The sequence below is a fragment of the Vidua chalybeata genome, chromosome 2 (assembly GCF_026979565.1).
Source record: "Vidua chalybeata isolate OUT-0048 chromosome 2, bVidCha1 merged haplotype, whole genome shotgun sequence".
NCBI lineage: Eukaryota > Metazoa > Chordata > Aves > Passeriformes > Viduidae > Vidua > Vidua chalybeata.
In genome coordinates this window covers 37345600-37368588 of record NC_071531.1, presented here as the reverse complement: position 1 = coordinate 37368588, position 22989 = coordinate 37345600, and the positions used below count along the sequence as shown (strand labels likewise).

Genomic DNA, 22989 nt, shown 5'->3' with positions numbered 1-22989 from the left:
TTTTTTGGTCAGCCAACCTCTCACTCATTTACCTGAAGTTCTCTGGATATTCTCTTTACATAACAGCTACAGGACCAATATTACTCAGTGTTTCCTTAAAAAATTACAGCTGCAAGGAGTTTACTGCACTGTTTCTCCTAGAATTGTACTTATTTTCTCCACACAATTAGGAGAGATTTCCACATGAACTCTTGACTTTTCAGAAACAAACAATATATAATGTATGTGTACATCCAATTATTTCTATTTGTGGTTTATATAAATAAAATCTTAAAATTGTCAACTATACCAATGTCTACATGTCATAGACATCTGGCAGTTTCAAATTTATTTACCTCATAAAATAGCAAAAATATATAGCTCTCTCCAAGCACTACTGTCTTATGTTAAGATTGGTGGAAGTAGTCCTGGATTAATCAGGGACATTTTTGTTCCATTTTCAAATGCCTTCCTTTTAGTTCAGAAGATGATAATTTCTTATACTTCCAGAACCTCTGCTTGCTCCTTTGTATGCAGCTGTCGCTGCTGTCACTAAAATTGCTCAAGGCTTAAGACCTCACCTTTGTCTCTCTGTTCCTGTTTCCAGGACCTAAAAGACCCAGACCAAAGATGTAAGACTGCTACATTCTATTACTTTCCATTACTTTGGGAAAAATAATGGAGTTATAAGGTGCCTTGCACTTGCTAAAATTATAGCTTTAGAATAAATTAATGCTTCAAGCAATTAATACAGTGCTTTAGTCTGCCCAGACTGACCTAAATGAAACTTTTATTTCATTATTGGCTTGGTCCAATTTCATGCTTGATTCATATTCAGCCTTACCAGATCTTCCATATCAACTCCTGCTCTCGCTCAGACACTTCCACAAGATTTCTTTTTGTTTTGTGTGGGGCTGAGACTAGCAGATGGATTTGCAGGATCATGGGCTGGAGTTGCAGATATCTGCTTCTTTTTAGCAATAGCCCACCGTTATTCTGCTTTTTGTTAAATAATCCATAATAATAAAATGTAAAATAATCCATAATTTAGGGAATTAGCCCCAAAACCAGATTCTACAATTGTGGCAAAAACCATATTAAAAATCAAAGTACCTATTTCTTAAGTTAATCACTTTAAAGTCTCGCTGTACAATGTCAGCAGAACTTCTTCTTTTGTTAAATATTTCCATGAAAAAACAGCATGTGAAAAAATAAAAGTTTTAAATAAACCGTATATTCTTTATCTTCACAGCTGGTGAGAGCAGATGTAATTGTCTATTTCATCTCATCTGATACAAATCCTCCATTTATTTTAGCACTTGATTTTGAATCCTCTTTTTGTGCAGTTTTCTCAACATCTGTCTTTGTTTTGACATGGTGTCTTCTGTAAAGACGGTAGCCTGAGGATCAATATATGGGCAGTATTAAATAAAAGAATTATAAAAATTGCCTGAAAAAGATGTTGTAGTAACATATATCCATGCAACACTTCCTTTCCTTATATTGCTAAATCATTTCAACACCTCCAGAAAGATTTTTAAAGCTATGTTTTGATTTTGAAATCCATGTGATTATTTTTATCCCTTCTTGTTTTCTCAATATACATGAAAAGTTAAACTGGTAATAATAATGATAATTATAGTGCTATAATAAAAAATTACTATACTTTACCTCCTAAAATTAGTAGTGCAAACAACAGCTGGAAAATGCTGTAGATGAGTGGGAAAGTAAACATCAGTTCAAGTTGTTCAGGAGTGAATGAGAGCTGTACTATAGTGGAACATAGCTGAGTGTTTTGCATGCCTGTTTCCAGAGACACGGTACGACACCTAAAGGGAATAATACAAAGACAGTTGGGAAATAGCATCCAGTGGGTCCTTATACTTTTTACTAATCTGGATAAGCAAAAAAATGTAAAGGATAACTAAGAAAATTGTATCCTTCAGCTGACATAGTCAGCAAAACACTCCATCTGTGGCTGGTACCACCAATTACTGGCAGTACAGCAGCTGTAGAAGACTGTGAACCACCTTCAAGGCACATATGTGGCACTCACTGTCTCCCTCTCTTGCAGTGATGTTCTAAATTGCAGACTGCTGCATCTACATGAGGGGTTTTACTGCAGTTCCAAACCACTTACAAGTCAGGTCTGTTTCACTTGCTTGAAGTACAAGACATTGGCACAGAAAGTGAAAACATATGAAGGGTTGGAGGAAATGCTATAATCAGAATCTGTAAATAAATGTGCACAAAAAAAGTTTTGTCTCCACATAGCATCACAAAAAAAATAGGCTTAGTGAATGAATGACTCTGTAACATAATTAATGTTTAGGGAGCATTCTCAGCATTGATTAATTGCTAAATAAAATCTTTTTACGCAGTTGAATAAAGGCTATGCATTACCTGTTCCAAGACAGACCAGCTAGACGAGCCAGAAAGAATCCTAAAGTATAGCCAGCCGCTGGAAATATGGTGCCAATGATCCATAATTTTGGTGTGATAATCCAGGAGCCTTTGTAGAGTATTCCCCCAACCACAGCAATGAGCACGATGAGCACTGCTCCCACAATGGAACCTACCTGTGAAGCAAAAGAAGAGGAACTGAGTCAGAGTCACAGAATCACAGAATGCTGCACAAATGAGACCTCAATGAAGTTTAATGGCAATAAATACGGTGTCAAACATGAGTCACTGAAATGTCATGTTAAACATGAAACCTAATGTTTACAGCAATACAATTCAAAGCAGGCAGAGAGATGAGATAGTTGCCACTTTAACAAACAGGAGATGTATGATGTACTTCAAGGAGTGACTACAGTTAAAGACAGAGCTGTAATAGCAGATTACTGTAAAACTAGTTTTTTGAAGCCTTGACTATAATTGTACTTAGGGCTGGAGATTAAAAATAATTTCACAGATGTGATATGAGTGAGGAATGGTGCACGCATTGGAAAAATTTCCCCAGAGTTGTTGAGAAACTGATAGCCTAGTAGGTAGAATACTGCATTTTCCTCCCCTCCTTGGTGAATCACACTCTGAGGCTTAGTACAGTGTGTGGTAATTACACACTAGATTGCTAGTGAGCTAGTGCTAGGAAATTATTTGCCAACTGCAGGGGTAAATCTTTAATGAGGCTAAAAATTAATGTTTGAAAACTGGTTATGAGCTTGTATAGCCTTTCCATACATACCTAAGCACTGCAGTTGATTTTATTTCCTGTGACTGAATGTACTGAGATCTTTACCACTGCTTGCCTAAAAAAAGTTATAGCTCACTCTCTTTTCAATCCCCAAGTGGAACGTCTGTCATTATAGCCTGTGTTGCCAGGGATCTCGGAGACACACTTAGTCTAAGCTTAGGAGAATCTATTCCTCAGCTAAAACATGTATTGCCATTGAAGTGGTTTCATCAGTCTTTGGCTGAAGCATTTTTAAGAGCACTGAGTGAACAACTGCTTTTGTTTGGCCAAGCTATTAACCACATACACTTAGGAAGAAGAAACATGGTCTGGCCATGACAAGCTCTTCTTTCACCTGGCACACTGTCTTTGTTCTCTTGTCTGAATTTCTCACTATATAGTCCTTTTTCCGACAGCTATGACTCAATATTCACTTGATGCTTCACTGTCCTACACAAAGCAAACTCTCAAGGCTGTGGGCTGCTCACCCACTCAGTAAGAAGGAATGAAATGGGCCTTTGCTGAGAGATCAAGTAGAGTTTCTTTACATGTGAGTACAAGTCCATGCTTTCCCCTCAGCTGATTAAATAGAAATAGCAAGATGTGAATGCATTTAAAAATGCAACATGATAAGCTAGCAGTTTAATGAAAATGGATTGACTTAAAAAGACCTTACTTGCGCTCTATGCTGTCTGAGCCAATAGCAAAGGAGTGATAACAAATATAGGTAGAAAAACAAGTGACCAGACTAGTTTTCGTTAAGAAAATTTAGATAATATATTTGTTATGTAAAAATGGTTAACAAAGGCCAAGAATTCTCAGCACATCTGAAAATCTCTTTAAACCTAAATCAAATGTACAGAATGGTTAATTTGCTGTCACCCTATATATGGCTGGATTATTATTTTGATGAGAACAGTTTTTTGCCAAAATCCCAGTATTTTTGATGTATATGAAACCATCTTGCAAAGATAGCTGTATTTTGTGAATAGTTTTTCAAGGTTCATATAGGAGTTGGAATATTTTCTGTTTTATTCTGTTATTATTTTTTAATAAAAATTGGCTTCACACTCAAAAATTGGCTCACAAAAATCAGGAAACTCTCTTAAAAGGAGAAAGGCATTTTGATCCAGAATGATTTTATTTTTTATTGTTTTGCAGAGAAAAACAGCTTTGAATGATTTTCCTTCCAATTTCAGTTTACATTATACACTGAACTCAATTACTAACGTAGTTGCAGCCAAAGACAAAAGCTAGTTCTTTAGATAATGATGGTCTCTAATAATGCATGCAACTCATGCATGTTTGTGCGGGGAAAAGCAATACGTTTCCACAGCACCTCGTTTGTTTTCTGCTGAAAACTTTCCAGGTCTTATGAAGTCAGATACTAATACTATGAATAGCAATGTACTGCTTCAGTGGCCCCACTGATTCCATAATTTGTCCATAATTGCTTATACTTCAGACTTATATATCCTACCTTAAGTATGATTTTCGCTTTACTAGGCCATTTGTGGTTGACAAATATTCCAACCGAAACAGGAATTACAAGAGCTACCAGAGAAAGTCCTGTAAAAAAAGAAAAGAGAAGTCAAGACCCTGTATGGTGCAAGAGCTCACGACAGGACAGACATCATGACGAGTGACTGTGGGCCTGAAGCAGCCTTTCAGGGGAAGTTTCTGGTGTGCACACCCCGGAGCATGCATGCACACTCTACCCACACCTGCCCATTTGCTTTTCTATAGACTCTGTTATCTTTGGCAGCCTGTTGAAGTAATTGCCATTCTGCTGAGCTACATGCTCATTCACCTGCATCAGAAAGGCAGACAGAAATCTGAGTGTGCTAATCATTGCTATCCTGTGATGTGAGTAGCTATATTAAATGTTCATTTTGTCTGCAGGTGTTTCGCTACTGTACCATATCAGCAACCGGTTTAGGGCTTCTTTTGTTTTGGCCTTCCTCCTCCAGTATTTATTTTGAAAGCACAATCAACCTATTGGATTTTTGTTTTTCCCCAAGGACAACGGGAAGTGAAGTTGAAGAATGTGAAAGTGATTCTGCTGGCTTTTAAGATTAGCACAACATGGAACTGCACTTGATAAGCACTAGGGCCACAGCTCTGCAAAGCACTGGAGCATGTATTTCTAAATACTTTAACTATTTTCTCTTTGTAGCTGGATGAGATTTTTGACAGGAAGTCAAATGAAGCCACTCCTGGCAGTGTAGATTGCAGCTTTTCAAAGAGACTCAGCAGCTTTAATCACTTGCTTAATTATCCATGTGCGCTTAAGTATTTTGCCAGATTGTGGCCTCAGCATTTAGCACTTTGCAGGATTGTGTCTTAAAGCTGTTATAAACACTTTCATCCAGGAGAAGCAGCTATTCCTACATGAATTATTCTATATTCTTATCCCGCTACCACGTAGGTCTCAAAGCCATTTGGAAAGAAAAACATGCACAATCTTGTCATAATTATCTGTACAATATTTATAGCAGCTTCAAGTCTTTCTTTGGCAGAGCTGTGGATGATGTGAAGTGATTTTTGGTGCCTAATGCCCATGGAGGTTATTAAAAAGTAGAAAGAGGAATATATGTAAAAATCTGAGGTAATTTCTTCCTGATTGCAGGACGATGTTATAGAGGTGGTTGTCCCTGAATGGAGGATAGACAGAAGAGAAAGTGCTGTTTCACTGGACTCACCAATGCTGTTATAGGGGAGTACAATTGCATCAGCATCAGTCCACATTTTGGTGTAAATAAAGAGACAAAGTGGCATCATTCCCATTGCAAGCAGCGTGGAGCAAGTTGTCATGCTGATGCTGCAAAGAAATTGGTTACAGTGACAGTTCATCTCATGCTAGCCCATAGTCTCTCATTTTCTTATTACCATTTCACACCTTGTGAAAGGTTGTGCAAGAAATGTTGCTGGCTACAGACAATTTATCAGGTTAGAGAAAAGCTAAATGAAAAGAATGGCTTCTGCTGAAAAGAAAAGAATATGAAAAATCAAGGTGTTCTGCAGCTACAGAACCATAACTTTTGGTGCAAAGGAGGTAGTCAGACAGGTGGCCAGCAGAAAGGTCTGTTGGCAAATCTGTCTCCATGCTGCCTGTCTGGCTGGCTTCAGAGAGGACGGCAAGCAGGGAACAGGGGCAGAGATGGACATCAAATGGAGCTTTCCATTATATCAGCAGTTCTAGAGTGTTAAAATTGAACTCAAATTGTTTATAATTTGTGATATAATCAAATTTCCTTTTCTGGCTTGTTTTGCTCTAGGCCAAAAAGTAGGTGCTAAGAATTGCTCAGTGAGGCTTAGCATAAGTATTGTTGCTGCATTTTACAAAGGTATTTCTCTTTTCTGTTGTACAAAAAGGTGCATTCTGCCACAGGAGTGAAGGAATGGAGAAAGGCATTGGAATTGGAATACAATGGATAAAATTATGCATACAAATCTAATTTTTCTGGTATAAAAATAATGAGAGAGGGTTCTAGTCAAGACATTTTGGAAGCTTTCTTCTGAGCCTCACTTCAGATTTCTCTTTATTGTTGCTTGTCCTCAGAAAAGGGACTACTGATCCTGGCCCACAAACTGAGCAGATCCAGAGAAATCTAGAAAAATTAATGCAGAAACTACGGGAATATCTGCATTCATTTTGGTTCCAGTCATTCTCTGCTTTAGAGTCATTGAATAAGTTTTTGCAGGGGCCTCTGGCAAAAGAGTTCCTATAGAAGTCTCCTACAGAGAAAAAGAGTTATGGGCTACAATTAAGCTTTGATGAAGACCCAAATGGAAAAAAAAAAAACAAAACAAAACAAACCCTCATGTTTCCTACCTCTGTACTTCCTGTATCTTTATACTGTCCCTGAATGTACCTCCTTCCCCAAAGTCTGGCCATCCCCTAACCCCAGTCCCTGTTTCCACAGAAGCAGTTGTTTTTGTGAAATATCAAGAGATATCTCTTTGGGGAATGATTAGAGGATATCGGCTGCGTTTGATTTACTAAGAAAGATATGAAATATCATACTTCACCTGATTATGATTTTAATGCTAATTATAAAACTAATTCCTTCTCTAACTTGTGGTCTATTTGCAGAGAGGTTTTGAAACAAAAGTATAGACAATGACCAAGGGTTGTAATGTATAATCATAAATTATTACAGTTAAAACCAAAACATTTCTGATATGATGGACAGGTTTCTATAATACTGTGATAGCTCCAGAAACCATCCACACAACCTCTAATGTTATTCTTCTATTGAGAAGAGAAGATGCTTGCCTTGACAATCTGCTGTACCTCCTGTATCCTGTGGTCCCTGCATCTTTGTTGCAAAGGTACTGACCAAAAGCCTTTGACCTAAGGTAGAGGTCTTTACCTGAAGAATAACCTTGTAAAGGCATTTTCAATTAACTTCACCCTTTGTCAACATCATGGGCTAGAAATCCTGTTCATGTTTATAGCATTATAAATTTGAATTTTTACCACTGATTTCATTGGAGCAATCCTGAACATACAGAGCTGACCAAGCATAGTTTAGCTCAGTTTATTCTTTCAGGGAGAGATTGGAACAAAATTTCAGCCTTGTACTCAATCTTCTCATCTGTGATTTCTTAGACCTCTATTAATTGAAATTAAGAGTCTTACAGTTCTTAATATCACAGATTTTTCCTCTACAATGAGGAAGTCAAGTATTAGCAGAGCTAACCTCATTTATAATTTGAAAGCTATTTTTACATTAATACCTGTATGTGACAGAAAAGTTCAATATTTTCAAAGGATGGAAAAAAATGTTGCACTAAAGCTGCAGATGTTAACATTCTTAGACTATTTACTCTAGCTCCACATCTTTCTTACTTCTACTATCTTTTTCCATTTCTAGTTAAGACTGGCATATGATAAATTGGATGAATGCTCCAATTTATTTTACTCTGTTGGAAAGAGAGAAATGATCCTGCTTATTTTAGACCAAAGTAATCAGGACATGAAAATAAAAAGACGACTTATTTTTAGAAGCTCTTAGAGTTGATGAACCCCCCATGGAATTTGCATCAAGAGTAGGGTTCACTTCTCCTGTGTGTTTGATGTCCTAGGCCAGGTCAGGTGCCTTACACATCTGTTTCTGAGTTCATAGCACTTTGTCATTGAGACCATCACACTTGCACGAAGGAAGGTTTTCAATGCCCCTGATATGCAGGACTGCCTTAAGAAGTGGTTTCTAGCCTGTAAAATATTCTCTCAGTTTGAAGACTTTGCATAAGGTTCCAGGAGCAGAAAGAATTATCACAAGTATTTGTTAGAACTAGTATTCATTGAGAAAATAAATACCTGTCTTTTTATTGTATAGAACACAAAAGGAGGGAAAATATTTTTTCACAGGAGCTCTTTTTCAAGAAACATTACTTCAAGAAAAGTTTCATAGCCACTATTTTTTTGAGAGGATTCTGGTCCCAAAATCCTATTTTTTAAAATATTTTTACTACTAAAGATCTTGGGAGAAAGAAAAGTAATTTTAACTTGGGCAAAGTTTTCATAATGTATATTATTTTAATTGTCTTCATAGATAATATTTGCTCCAAGATCTGAAGTTTAACAATAAAGATATTTTCTAATGTACACAATTCTGTTGTGATATCTTCCTCGTGAATTCCCAATGAATCAAGGATATTTGCTATTCTGCTTATATTTATTTCAATTACAGTAACTAACCATCTTTACAAGGAGAAACCACCATGCATGTGCCAGGAAGCTAAGAAAAACATCAAACAGATCAGACAGTCCTTTTCAATGTAAAATTTACAATTTACATGTAAAAGAGCCACATGAAGTACTTAGAGAATGGCTGCTCTTACCTTAAGTCCATGTCTCCATCCACCCAGTAGGCAATGACATTCGAGGCTGTGCCCCCCGGACAGCATCCCATGATCATCACCACGACAGCTTGAATAGGAAGGACGTTAAAGGCCAAAGAGAGCAAGAAGGCTGTGAGAGGCATAATTCCAAACTGGCAAAGGAAACCCACAAATATACCCCAGGGTCTTTTTATGTGGCCCAAGAAATTCTTAATTTCCACATTGCAGCCCATGGAGAACATCACCAAAGCCAGCATGATTGTTAGAACAGTACTTAAAACTACGCTCAAAGTTTGATTAAAATTATCTCCTGTCAATATACAAGAGGTGCCATCACAAATAGTAGCATTTGCTGGACAAGCCGTGGAGTTTTCTGCCAAAGAACCAGCATTAAATTGCTGGGAAAGAAAGTTTGTCTGCATTTTGAAATACAGAACTGCTCACTACATCCGCAGTAAACTTTCAAGCCTACGGTTGTTCGTCAGTGACTTCTTTTAAATGATCCAGGAAGCAATAAAGTGCAATAAATGCCAGAAAACTCTTACTACTCTTGAAGGGTTTGGCTCAGCACTGATTCATATAGTTATAAAAGTTGCACTTGTTTGGTACAGTGACCATTAATCATTTATTCATATGGTAATGAGGGATCCCACATCAAGAGAAAAGCATGTTAATATTTAAGGGCATAAAGGAGGCTTGTAGTGCTGCTAAGCCCATGAAATGAGACTCACAGGAAGAAGAGAAAGTTTAGACTTCATTCTTTGAGTTTCTTGCATGCCTTTGGGAGACCTGCTCATGCATGCAATGTTGCTGGAAGTACAGGGGTCTGTGTGGTGAGTAACTGAGACACAAGAAACAATGAGTAGAAGTCCTAAAATATGATTTGAATCTGCAACTCTTGCTAATGGATGCAACACTCAGCACAACACACATTTGAATGACATGGAATCTTAGTTTCTGGCAGCATGGAGATTCAGCGTCCTCCTGACACCTTCTGCCAGGTGCAGCGGGTGCAGTCACACTTTGATCCAGCTTGGAATGGAAGTGCTGGACAGTGAGAGAAGGAGAGTGGGGTGGCAAGGGCAGAGGAGGAAGGAGATATACTCTCTGAGTCAAGCGTGGGGAGCAGAGATCAGGGCAGTGAGGCTGGCATACGACTGTGGAGCTGGCACCCAGCAAATTGACCACGTCCCCTTCCCTGCCACAACATGCTCAGCATCCACACCAGGGATGACAGTGCAGGTCATCTTTTTTTACAAGGTGCAGCACAAAGGTTATGAGATAGATTTCTTGTGCCTGACTTTGGTATGGCTTGTTGTGCTCTGTCATCTCCATGGCTCAAAATAAGTCGCAAATACTGAAAAACTTTTAAAGATTTACCCCTTGGGCTTCCGTGAAAATCTGGAAATGTGGATGGTTTTCAGAGGAAGAATCTTAATTATTCTTTACCTGTGCCAAGCTTTGTGGAAGAAGTATCTTCAAGTATAGATCTTAGACAAAAATCAAGTCTGACATGTAAAGTGCAATTGTTGCCCCCCAATAATCTTTAATTTTCAACACAGAAATATTTTTTATTAGGGTAACGTGCTAAGCCATAATTATCGTCAGCGAGCAAGACTCTCACTGGAAGTCCCAGCACTTTTGTTCCTAACATAAATGTGTGAAATGATAGGAATGATAGGAGTTGCTTTTTTTTTTATACTTTAAACCTTGAATCGCGTAGGGGGAGTTGCTTGCATTAGAAAGGATTTCCCAGCATGCTCAGATGGCACCTGTTTCCTTACAAAGGGGTCAGCTAAAGGCTGTATCTCCTAAGTCACTGTTGGGTGCCTGATGGGATAATGTCAGAGTAGCTTTATCCTCCCAGGCAGTTGGCAACTCCTACCCTGTGATTAGTGCCACATCTGTGTGACTAGGATATGTCTAACAGAACAACAAGTAAGGTAATAAGAAGTAGATGAAAGGAAGAGAAAGCCACAAGATCTCAGTTTGGCAGAAAAACTTATTCTCCTTTTTATGCTTGCTTTCAAACAGAATGTTTTAGGAGATTTTACTTTTCAATCCAAATCTTTTAAGGTGCTAGTAAGGTTTTTAAAGCCATATTAATAATGCTGTATTAATATTTTCTATAAAACCTCTATCAGAGTCCTGATTTGCACTTGAACTTGCTTCTTGTTGAAACTAAAATTTTTTTACAAGAAGTGTCTTGAAATCTCCAGCAAAACTTGGGGCTGGGGGCAACTTTCCTAGTCCTGTAAATATTTGGTATGCTGTGGAAACCCAGAGTGAGTAGTTTGGGAGGGGACCTGAGGCTTAGAGTGGCTGTTTCTCAGCAGAGCCTCATGCAGGGTCTTGCTTTTACCTCTTCCATCTCCTTCTGACCTTTTGTCTGGGCGCTGCAGGGGTGCTTGATGCTGAACCCTCAGAGACAGCACAGATGAAATATCCCTGGTTTGGGTCTCCAGCCTCTGCTAAGGGACTAGACAGTGCAGCTGTCATTTTGGAGTTTGATTTCTGGGAACAGTGTGTAGGGGGAGACCTTCATGCTCAGGTTTTGTGCTTATTTAAGGACAAACAGCACATCAGCTACTCACCTGTGTGGCCTTGTGGAGTAGCAAGTTGTGTAAAATTTACCTGTATTTAACTGCTAGCTTTGCCTTTGTTTTTTCCCCTCTATTTAAAAAGGGATGACTGTGAGTCATTATTTCAGCAGCTAGCTGTATAAAACCTTAGGTCACAAAAATGCTGTCTGGAAACAGAAGAGACCCCTTCTGAATTCAACTTATTATTAGGCTGACATTGCCACGATATAGCACAGATGAGAATATCTGTATCAAGAATTCCTCATGTGTTAGGGAACTAAAACCTTATCCAAGATATTGAAATATTTACAGGCACAGTTAAAAACTTGGCATGTTGCAGGAGGTACAGTATTATTGAGTAGGCAGGTGGGTCTCTCAGGAGTGCTGGATTTCAAACATTCCTCTAAGTCTGTTTTGCTTTTTAAAATGTGCTTCTGGGATTTAATCCATTTGCATGGATTAAATGCAGGATAGCGGGAGACATCCTCAAGGAAAGCAGCAATTCAGAGATGGTTTTCAGAGATACTTAGCTATATGCCTTCTGTTTCACTGCCTGTTTTCCACTCAAGTTATGGTGCTTAACTGGTAAGATGGACTATGTACTGCTCTGTGAACTTAGCTGGCATCTTTTGCCTGTACATGTTGCACGTGTTAGTCAGGGTGATTTTAAGCATTTGCCATTGACATTCACAGAAGGAAGGAGCAGTGCAGTGAACCTGGTGGCATTTCGGTGATGATTAACATACCCAGACTGATTCTTGACACTGTCAGCGTACATCAAAAATGAGAAAAATCAATGCTGAAATAGAGAAATACCAAACTAAATGTATATTTGCATCACAAACAGCAATAATGTGATGTGTCTTCTTGAATTTTTGCAGTGATGAGGCTACCAGCTTATTCAAGTGAGTTTAGTGTCACTTCAGCAAACAAATCTAGGTAGGTAGAACTTGTAAGGATCTGTTCCTGTACTGACAATTAGGTAATTGATTTATCCATTAACTCAGGCAGTTATAAAACAACAATAGCAGTAAGTGCATGCAGAACCCTGCAATGGGAGAGGCTATTTAACTGTTTGTCTTTTATGGCTGTCTGGTGCTTATTCCTGTGATGTTTCTTGTAATGAGACTTATGAATCTTCCCTGTCTGCTTAATTCAGACTCTGAGATGCTTCTTAGTATATTTATGTCTTGGTTAGAAGAATCTTTTTTTTTTTTTCAGATAATTGATTACCTAAAGTCAATTACCTGCTTTTCACCACTGTCCTAGGGTGATTTTATGATGCTTGTACCCCCAGTCCTCTGTTCTGTTTATGCTGGATATTATATATATATTTGTTTTTTTAAATATATGTTATTTCTCCCACATTTGCCCTAAAACAGGACAACCACCATCTTTAAAAGAGTGACAGCCTCTATACCTAGTACTGCTGACCTTGTTTATAACTTTAAACTTTAGTATATAGTTCCAGCTATAGTTGGAAGATTGTTTTCATTTGTTAAACGTTTACCACACTGGAAGCTTATAACAGGCATTAAGAAAAGAAAATCTCCATGCAATAGCAGGAGAGAAAGTGATGACATTAAAATACATCTAGGTTGGGATAGCTTCCTATCAAAGTCTTCTGCAAAGCTTACTTACAGAATCTTTACATTTACATTTTTACATTTCACTGAGTGGTGCAGACATCTAGACTCTGCCTGTTAGACTCTTCAGCTGAGTTTCAAATGAAACATTGGGGACACAGGTATTGAGCTCAGCTGGGAAAAAAAGCCTGATGTATTACATACATCATGGCTGGGTTCCTGCACAGAATAAGTAATTGGCTGGAGGGATTGGGTTCTGATACGATTTGTCAGAACTCTAATTTTTGTGCAAAGATAAATCCATAGTGCTTTTGCATTTTATGACACAATTCAGACTTCCCAATCCAAATCATGTTTTAGTGTACCCGTCTTAAGTAGCCAAATGTGAGAGTTTTAGCAGAACATAACAAAAGTGCCTAATTACTACACAAATGCATGGAAGATAATACAAAGGTCTTAGGCTTTGTTCTTTTCTGATAGATGTAGGAGGGGAAATCTGCATTTCACATGTTCAGCAAGGCCTGTCTGCTGTGACTCAAACAGCAACAGTCTGCCAAAAGCATAAGGTAGCCTTTTGACTGCCAAACTGTAAGAGTGACTTCTGACATTGATTAAAAAAGCTGAAAGTAGATAATTTCATAACAAATCAAAGAAATGAGTCATGCTACCAGGTATAAAAGTGTAGGTTTTTGAATGATTCTATTAGATTGGAATCCCATAATAAAAGCATATTTTCATGTTCCTCACCAAGGACTGCCTTTGGTCTTTGAGGGCTAACATATGACAGAAATATTTCAGTACCTGTCCTTTTAAAGTTGTGATTTTAATTAGTAGTAAGGCTTAATTGGGATAAGTGGCCAAAAAAATATAGATGTATAAATTTTAGATCAAAGATCTGATTGATTTTAATTCTACAAGGTTAAAGAAAAATAAAATTATTATAGGAATTTTATTTTCTTGGAACCAAAATTGGTTCTTTTAATTTTCATCAGAAGGGGAAACCACTTATACTGTTTCTTCTTTGTTTTTGTGTTGGTTTATGACATTTAACTCCTGACAAGTAGTAGGAAACCAGTCTTTCACCTGCAGTCCCAATGGCCTTTCCCACCACTGTCCAACTCTGGAACCTGGCTGCACCTTTTAAAATTTTTATTTAGATAATTGATAAATTAATTTGATTTTTTTTTTGACTGAAATGGTAATTATAAAATCCTCTAATGGTTCTCTCTGTTGTTTTGAGAGATAAAGGTAGAGCAGAGAAAGCAGAGAATTACAGTAGAATACAATTGATAATAAGTGAACAATGCTCATGAATTAATTCACCTGCTAATGGATGGGACATGGCTTATCAAGGAATAAAGCTGACAGGAGCAGATCAGTAGATTAAAGCATTTGGTGCTGGGGACTTGAAAATTTCCCTACATGTAAACTGGGTATGTTACTTCAGCATGGTTTAGTCTTCCCTCATTTAGGTGTCCCTAACATGTGTACTTTGAAATGCTCTGAAAGATCAGTCATGGGTATGAACCCATACATCCCTGGTAGTGGATCACGTCTGCAAATGTGCAGTGGACTTTTGGCTCAGTTATAAACCATTAAACAAAACAAGTCAGCACACCCCAAAAGCTCTCTGCTAAACAACCTGGCACATAGTAAAGGGGAATTTATTTCAACATTGTTCTTGTGCTCCAGACCAAAACTACAAAGGGGATGCTGCAGCCTTAGGTTATCCATGTCATCTGCACTGGGCTGGCTGGTGGGCTGTGGGCTGTTTGTGGGAGTTATGTTTCCTGCAGGGACATGGCTGGAGGGGATATCCTAGGGGCATTAAAAATATCATTAGATACCTACATTTAAACAGCTGAGTCCCAGCCTGGATAGCTGTGCTGAAGAAGGTGAATTGTGCCTGATGTTCCTGATGTCCTCTGCTGAGAATAAGTTAAGGCTCATGTGAACAGCTCTGAATCAGACAGCCACACTGGGAATGTTGAGGGCCAGGTTTTATAGAGCACATCCTTTAATAAACACAAACCAAAGAATTTGTGGACAAGAAGTGTTACTGAATTCCTGCTTTTAGTTTGTCTAGAAATTTGAGAAAGAACAGAAAGTCAAGTGGCTGGAATTTTTTCAGGTAAGTGCTGACCAGCACTTCTGGGAATGAGAAAAAGATGTAAAGGGGAGGAAATGCAAAAGTAAAGTTGTGTGGTACTGCTATTTTTTGGGTTTTGGTTTAGATTTTTTAAATTTGTTTTTTTGTTTTCTTTCTTTGTTTTGCTCTTTTTCTCTCCATTATTTAACAGCTGTTTTGCCTTGAGTTCAGGCTTTCTTAATGAACACAAACAGATTCATTAAGTGACAAGGTTAGGTAGGCCCCCTTCTCAAAACTGGGCTGATCTCTGTGAACATCACACAGGCAGTTCCTTAGCATCTCTTTTTCTTACTTACAGCAGAGATTTGAACTAAGGACTTCCACAGACCATATTGGGAGCTGCTGATCTCAGACTGTCTTCAGGTGAGCACCTTCGGAGGTCTGAGCTGGGAACCCTATATACCATCTCTTTCTTTGGCACCCTAATGACAAGCTACTATTTTCACATTCTACAGATTCACAGAAAGTTTTGAGTCATGTAGGAATACAATTTTCTCTTTAATATAAAAGAATAATTTCTTCATTAAAACTAACTGGGGTATACCTGAAGCAAAAGCCAGCAAGATTTAACTAATGCTGACTCTAAAGCTTTCTGATTGCCTACATTGAAGTGTGGTGAGGTGTGAGGGAGGGGAATTGGATAATGGCAGTGATTACAAATTTAAGACTTGTTTGACTTGTTTAAGACAAGTTTAACTTCTGCTAGATGCTGTGCAGGGCCATAGTGAGCACTGCTTCCCTCCAATTCTGTGTTTTTTGTTTTTATTTTTTTTTTTGGTAACATTTCTCATCTTCCTTCAATATATGGAATATGCCAGCACTATAGGCACTTCAGAAATGAAGAAAAATAAAAATGCAAAAGAATACCCTTTACATGTATAAATTATATATGAGACACTAGTTCTGAAAAGCCAGTTTAAACCTATTGTCCTCTTCTCAGAGAAGAAATGTTATCTGCATGTCCATCTTCTTGACAGAATTTTAATTTGCTTAGGACATCCATCTTTTTTACAGTGGACAATACCTGTTGGGACTGCATAAGGTTTCTAGGACTTTTAAATTTTTGGCTTTGATAAGACCAATTTCAGATCTTGTTTGGTTATTTACTTTCAGGATACCATTACACACCATTTTAGAGTTATTTGAGATTTAACTTGCTGTGTATAAGATGAAACATGATGATAAAGCATTCAAGAGTGCTGTATAGGTGCAACTTTATCTGGGAGCTCCTGGGTTCTTAGGACTTGGGAAATTTGGGCCACCTGCCTGCATAACAGAAACTTTAGTGACACAGTTTTGAAAATCCAGACAGATGGCTCTCTGGTTGTAGGAGTTGAAAGTACTGAGGATGAAAGTGCCCTGGTTCTGGTATATTGTAGTGCTGAGGATGATTGGACAGGTAAAGCCTCTGTGTGAGTGTCTGTGTCATAGAATTGCTCACAGAAGAGTTAAGTTTGGAAAAGACCTCTAAGAAAATCATCTGTGTCATGGGCTTGTGTAAATGAGAGTATAATTCTTAACTAATGCTTGGAGCTATACAAATAGAATATATGGTAGTACTGAAGTTTCATTATTTAATAGAACCAGAGTAACATTTTGGATTTTCAGTAAGCCCTCTGAGTTAACAACTTATGGTTGATAACACTGAACCTGTGTCCTTTGGGAGCTAGGAGAATCCAGTCTTAGATGCTTGATGTCCTCATGCAACATCATTTAAAATGGGTGATCTCACAAAAGCAATGCAACAGGGTGGGAGTTGTGCACAGCAATTGGTCAAAAATGCCAGGGGATAGATCTGTGACCTGCACCCGCTCCCCTTCACAGTGCCTCCTGAAATACAAGAACTAGAAGAGGATCTGGAGCCCAGGTTCCTTTTTCCCTGAAACCTGTTTGCTCATGACCTCTCTCTATCCTAGTCAGTACTTGATTATGTCACATTTTTTTCTGTGGACTGGCTGAGGGAGTGATGGCCTGGAGCAGCCTGTTGGCTGTGCTCAGAGAATTTTGCAGATGATTTGGCTGGGACCTGGTTGATGCACGCTCGGGTCCCTCTGGGCAGAAACAGCAATTTTAAATCTGCTACCCCCTCAGCTCACATCAGTTTTTTAACCAGTGGGTGAAAGAAATAAAAGCAGAGATGCCAGACACACTTTCTGCATGCTCCTGCACCTTGGCTGTGCTTTCTGCCTTTTGGTAATGTCAGGAGCTGGGGCACAGTCAGGCGTAAATGACAGCTCAGAGAAAGCCTGAGGATCTCACCTGGCATCAGTCTCCTGCAGCAGCAACCTGTTAGTACAGGACCCGCAGCTCTTCTTGAAGCTTGCTAGTGCACATATCTGCTCTGAAAATGCTTGTCAGAATTATTTCCATCAGTTCTGTTCTGGAATTATTTCCTTGAAAATATAATCTGCGTCTGGTTGCTTTCATTTCGGACACAGCTGAATGTCTCTTATTTGGAACATAATATATCAAAAAGGTGTATTGATTTCATCCTTACAAGAAAAGTTATTTATATATGAATATGTAAAAATAAACACATATAAAGCATATATATTTGTATATAAAGTATATACAACAAGAACAATTATTAAATATAGGTGTGGAGGTAGTTTGGGATTTCTGGTGAGAGCGCCTGTGCTATCTGAGAATTTCCATGTAAATGAAGTGACTGCTCTAAAAACTTTCCTAGCCTCCTCCTTCAGTAAATGACTACATACTTAAGCATTTTTTTTTTTCTGCTGCTGAAATAAGTTTAGGCAGTATTAGATTTTTGTGCATCAAGATCATTTCAAGATATTTCAGTAACGTCTGTTTCCTCTTCATGAGGTTTCTGTGATCAGACAAAAACCTGGTGACCTATGGTCAAGTAGCATTAACTAGGAAAAAAGCGACACATAACTTTTAATACTTTATCAGAAATGAGGACATGTAATCTCTAAACTTTGTTTCAGTGTTCTTAGTGATTCTTGTGTGACTCTGTTTGCAAATTTAAATGTATGATTATTTACATACATACTATTCCAGTTCAAAATGTTTGAAACACCTTTGAAGTTCCAGCTTTGAAAAGGTGCTTTTAAAAGGTCCAGGTATTAACTGGAGGAACTTATTCTCCTTGCATTCCGATGCCTGGACTCTTAGACTATGCTTTAGTGGTTTTGAACTCTCATTTTTGAGGTTTGGAAATGCCGTTAAAATGAGAATTAGAATTCTCATGCATGGAAAAAGACATCAAGTTGGGACTTCAATGAAATTAATAAGTTGGTGACAAAACCCAGTTATCTGTTTGCAGTGTTATCTCCGAAAACCTTTCAAATGAGTTTTAAACAAGAGTGCATGGGCACAAAATACTAATGTAGATGTGGCTTTTGCAACAGTCAGGAATATAAAATTGATGAGTGGGACTCATTACAAAAAAATGGGACAGCACCATACCAATGTATTAAAATTTAAAAAATTTATTAACCTTCTTTTAAAGTAGTTCATGTACTTTATATCAAATAACAAAGTTATGGTCCAAGTTTTCATCTGCATCTCTAAATGTGTGGGTTCAGCTTTCCCACAGTTTTTTTTTTTTTTTTCCTTTTTTTTGACCAATGTGACCTGAAGGTATCTTGAAGTAGAAATCCAAATATTCAAAGAAAAAGAGGACTTAAGAGTTCAAAGTAGATCCTTGGAGACTTAGTAATACCATTAGTGGACAAGATGAAATAGAAAAGCAAGTCCAATTTAAGCACGCAGCCTGCTGGAGTCCATTTACATTATAAAATATTTCTCAGAAGTACATATTTTTTTAAATAGGAAAAAAATCCTCTACAGTAAATGAAAGCAAAAAGTCTCAATTTTTTAGGTCACTCAAGAATATAGTCAGGGAAAAAAAAAGGAAAACTTCAGGTTTAGTACCAGCATCTGAACCAATGCCTTTATTTTTCCTCTCTTGAGAACAGCTGCTATTTCTGTAGCTTTTATGTGGAGGAAAACTTCTGTCAGATGGCCACTTTATGCATCTAACATGTGTGTTCCCTGGAGGAGATGTCTTGCCCTGGTCCCTTTATAGGGACAGAGGTACAAGGCCAGGCACGGGTGATGCTTTCTGAGGGAAGTACATTCTGCAGTGATGATGGTGGACCAGACTGTGCTCTGACCAAGACAATAATGAGCTCACTAAAGTAATTCACAAATCTCACAGCTCAAAGCTTTCTTTGGCTGAGTTTCTGTGTGTGTTATTTGTTAGCTACACATTGACCTCGAAATTTGATATATGCTGAGCATGTGAGGCAGATAGACCTTTATCTCTTTAACTTGCTTTATCTTTGGGATCTAACTCCTCCTTTGATCACTAGCAAGAATGAAGAATACTTCTCATTAGTTTTATAGATTTTTAGAAAGAAATCTTTTAAAAGCAGTCTCTGAAGTAAGAGGTAGATAATGTTTATACATGCTTCAGGGACAAAATGTTTCTGTCTGCATGAGAGCACCTATGTTCAATTAAGCCTGGGTATGACAAGAGACCACGGCATGCCAAATAAGAGACTTGCTAGCAACAGCATTATGTGGAAATTGAGGAATATTTATTTAACTGAAAGATAAAATACTCTTTCGTAAAGAAGCCTCCTTTCTTCACATCCACCATGTCATCAGCAGTTCTTATACAATATTAATTGTCTCCTGATTCTGTGATAGAGTGAAAGAGTAGTCTGAAGGCCTTCTTTTCTTTTCAGAGCTGCTTGCACTTGTGTTATCAGCACTGAACACACCTGAGCAAATGGGGCTCACTAAGATGTTTGATAGGCAGAACTTTCCAGGAATCCAATGGTCCTACTGTTGCCCTCTGTGAGTGCCCTTGGTGGGACAACAGTGACAAAGACACACAGACAATGATTGATGCCTCATCCCCTGAGCCCTTTTTCCCTCTGAAGTTCCCCGTTGTCTCTGGCCTGGGATATTTTTGCACAGAGAAGAGAGTGGGGGCAAGATAGGAAGGAATTACTTTACATCTGAATGAGAAGTTTCCCCTTTCCGGCTCCCAGAACTGAGACCCTCCCTGAGTAGCTGCAGCTCCTCACACATTTAACTGCTTGCTGGCCAGGCAGCTGTCTGAGCTGGAGGCTGGCTGGTCTCCGCTACAAGCTTTTCAGTTCATTACTGCAAACTACATAAGGTGGACAGTTTAAGCCTTGGGTTTTGTCAGTTTAATGAGAAACCTGGTATGCTGTCTTGTCCTTTACCTTATTTTTTTGAAATTTTTTATTTACTCTTTTTGCATGGGAGGGGTATCTCTGGCACTGGCAACAATGTGCTGTAAGCACAGTGGGTAAGATCCAGCTAGAGCTGAGGAGTTACCAATGAAAATATTGGTGAAGTTGAACTGACCAGGAGAAGATAATTACAGAGGGGTTTTCTCAAGAGATGTGGAAGCTTTCCTTTTTAGGCTTGAAGGAGAGCATAAAGAGTAAGCAAGATAAATAAACTGATAATGCCCAGGATTTCCTTTTGTAAATACTTTTTACCCTACACAAGTAACAGCAAACATTTTTAAAATAAAATAATCTGATTCAGTTAGTTATTTCTTCTGGCTTGAGACTTCCTTCTCCAGTGCAGACACTTTAGTATGAACAGCCAGTTCATACCACATTCATTGATTCTTCAACTTAAATCGGTATGTCTATCCATGCTGTCATTATTCAGGAATATGTCTCCAGGGAGAGTAATTTTTACCTCAGGTTAAAGAATGGAGTATATTGAAAAGCTCCCTATTAGCTTGTCATTATCCATACCTTCTGATGCTTAGTGCTTGCTCATGTTTTACTCAGACCCCTGAAGCCCCTTTGTTTTTCTGATTTCAGCAGTAACACTAGATCTTTTTACAAAGTTCAGACTTGCAGGTCTGTTAATTTTTCCAAATTGCTGTTAAACTTTCAGAACTGTGATGGCCTTGTGCCTTCAACCTAGCCTGATTAGCTTACAAGAAATTAAAGAAATAGACTTTAAATTCCTCAGAAAGTTACATGGAGCGTATGGAAGGGCAATAACTGAGGAGAGCTGTTAATGATCTGTTACCCTGTTCAGCTCAAACCATGGGTGTGCTCAGCCTTTACCTGTGTGAGAAACTACTTAGACCAAAGCTGTGCAAGGAACTTATATGGAGAGTGGAAATATTCACAAACTAGGGGAAGAAAATAAAAAGCATTTGTTAATATATTGGCACCGTCAACCTTAGGAGACTCAGACTTAATCTGCTAAATTGTAGGTAAGGATAAGTAAACAGCATTCCCATAGGTAATTATCCATTACCTATTTTGAAACTTGGCAATACAGTACTTAATTACTTCTAGGGCAGGGCAAGATCACTTATTTCGCTTTCGAATATATATTTATTATTATTGGCCCCTGTAATCACTGTAAGTGACACAAATGTCCTGATTAAATGATGTTTGAATTAAGCACCATGACGTCTGCAACAGCCCATCAAACCTAAAGGTGCAGCTGATTACCAGGAATAGTTTGACATTTAGTTTTCACATTGAGCAATACTGGACAGCAAGAAATGGAAATCAAACAACACAGTGAAAGAGACACTGTTCAATCTCAAGGCCTCCTGACTGCCCCAGGAGGCTTAGACCTTGTGGGGGCACATGTGGTAGGACTCTATATGTATCCAGATGAACACTTCTAACATGTAGAAATTCCAGGTTTTCGTTTACCAACATTGAGTCTGTTGGTAAAATGTGTTGGCCAAACGTCCATAGGTATAACTTGCAGATTACATTGCAGTCTTTAATGGCAGGTTCAATAATATTTTGTTAAATCCGCATGGTGGTTGTACATTTTCTGTGACTGGGATAACTAGGCTGTAAGTCTGGACCACTTGAACATATTACATTCATATCTTGTGGTAAGAGACATGTGACACCAAAAGCAGCCAACTGGTCTTGTGATAAAATTTAGAAAGTTGTCAGCTGTAGGAAGGAAGACATCCTAAGCAAATGCTTAGGCTGAAAAAGATAAACACTTTAGCAGCCTTCTTTTACACTTGTCATAAAAAGGTAATGGCAACATTATCTAGTAGTTTATCTTGTTCAAGTAGCTTCTTTCAATCTCCAAAGCAGTTCACCGACCCAATGTCAGACTGAAACCACTGCTCTGTGGCAAAGTCATCTGTGTCTCAAAGCACTTTACCTCCTGAGAGAATCACAAATCCACATTTTTGCAACTGTGGATGATGATCAGGAAACCAATTAGTTCAAGATAACTACTTTACAAGGAAATGGAATTTGTAGAAATAGAAAATGTAAAAGCTTGGCTAGGGCTTTTTTCATCTTGGATTATGTGGGCACCAGAGGCAGTGTGAAGGCGTTGTGTGACCGGTGTCACCGAGTTGTGGAGGAGGAGAAGGAAACTAAGGAGATCTTATCTGGAGGCTATTTGTTGCATCTTGTATACTGACATAGATAAGCTAGTAGCTCTTGGTTTTTGTGGTCTGTCCAAGTGGGTGTTTGTCCTTTTTATTTTTTATTACTTTTGTCCCATTGATGTTATTTATGAACCTAATAGTCAGTTAGTTCTAAGCACTTAAAAGTTATTTTTAAACTGTGTGGGGTGCTGTTTTCTGTCTAACTTCTAGCCTAGATACTTTCCCTTCCCATCTGGTACAGCAAGAAGAGTCTG

General features: G+C 38.3%; 1 protein-coding gene across 1 annotated transcript; it reads right to left on the bottom strand.

Moving 5' to 3' along the window:
* Window positions 1-1254: 1254 nt before the first annotated feature.
* On the bottom strand, window positions 1255-9429 carry SLC10A2 (solute carrier family 10 member 2). Its single transcript, XM_053935752.1, has 6 exons — window positions 9008-9429; window positions 5860-5978; window positions 4638-4726; window positions 2383-2558; window positions 1651-1808; window positions 1255-1379 (listed from the first exon to the last, which is right to left on the bottom strand). Exons 1-6 carry the CDS (start codon window positions 9427-9429, stop codon window positions 1255-1257), a joined length of 1089 nt encoding a protein of 362 aa, XP_053791727.1.
* Window positions 9430-22989: the final 13560 nt, after the last annotated feature.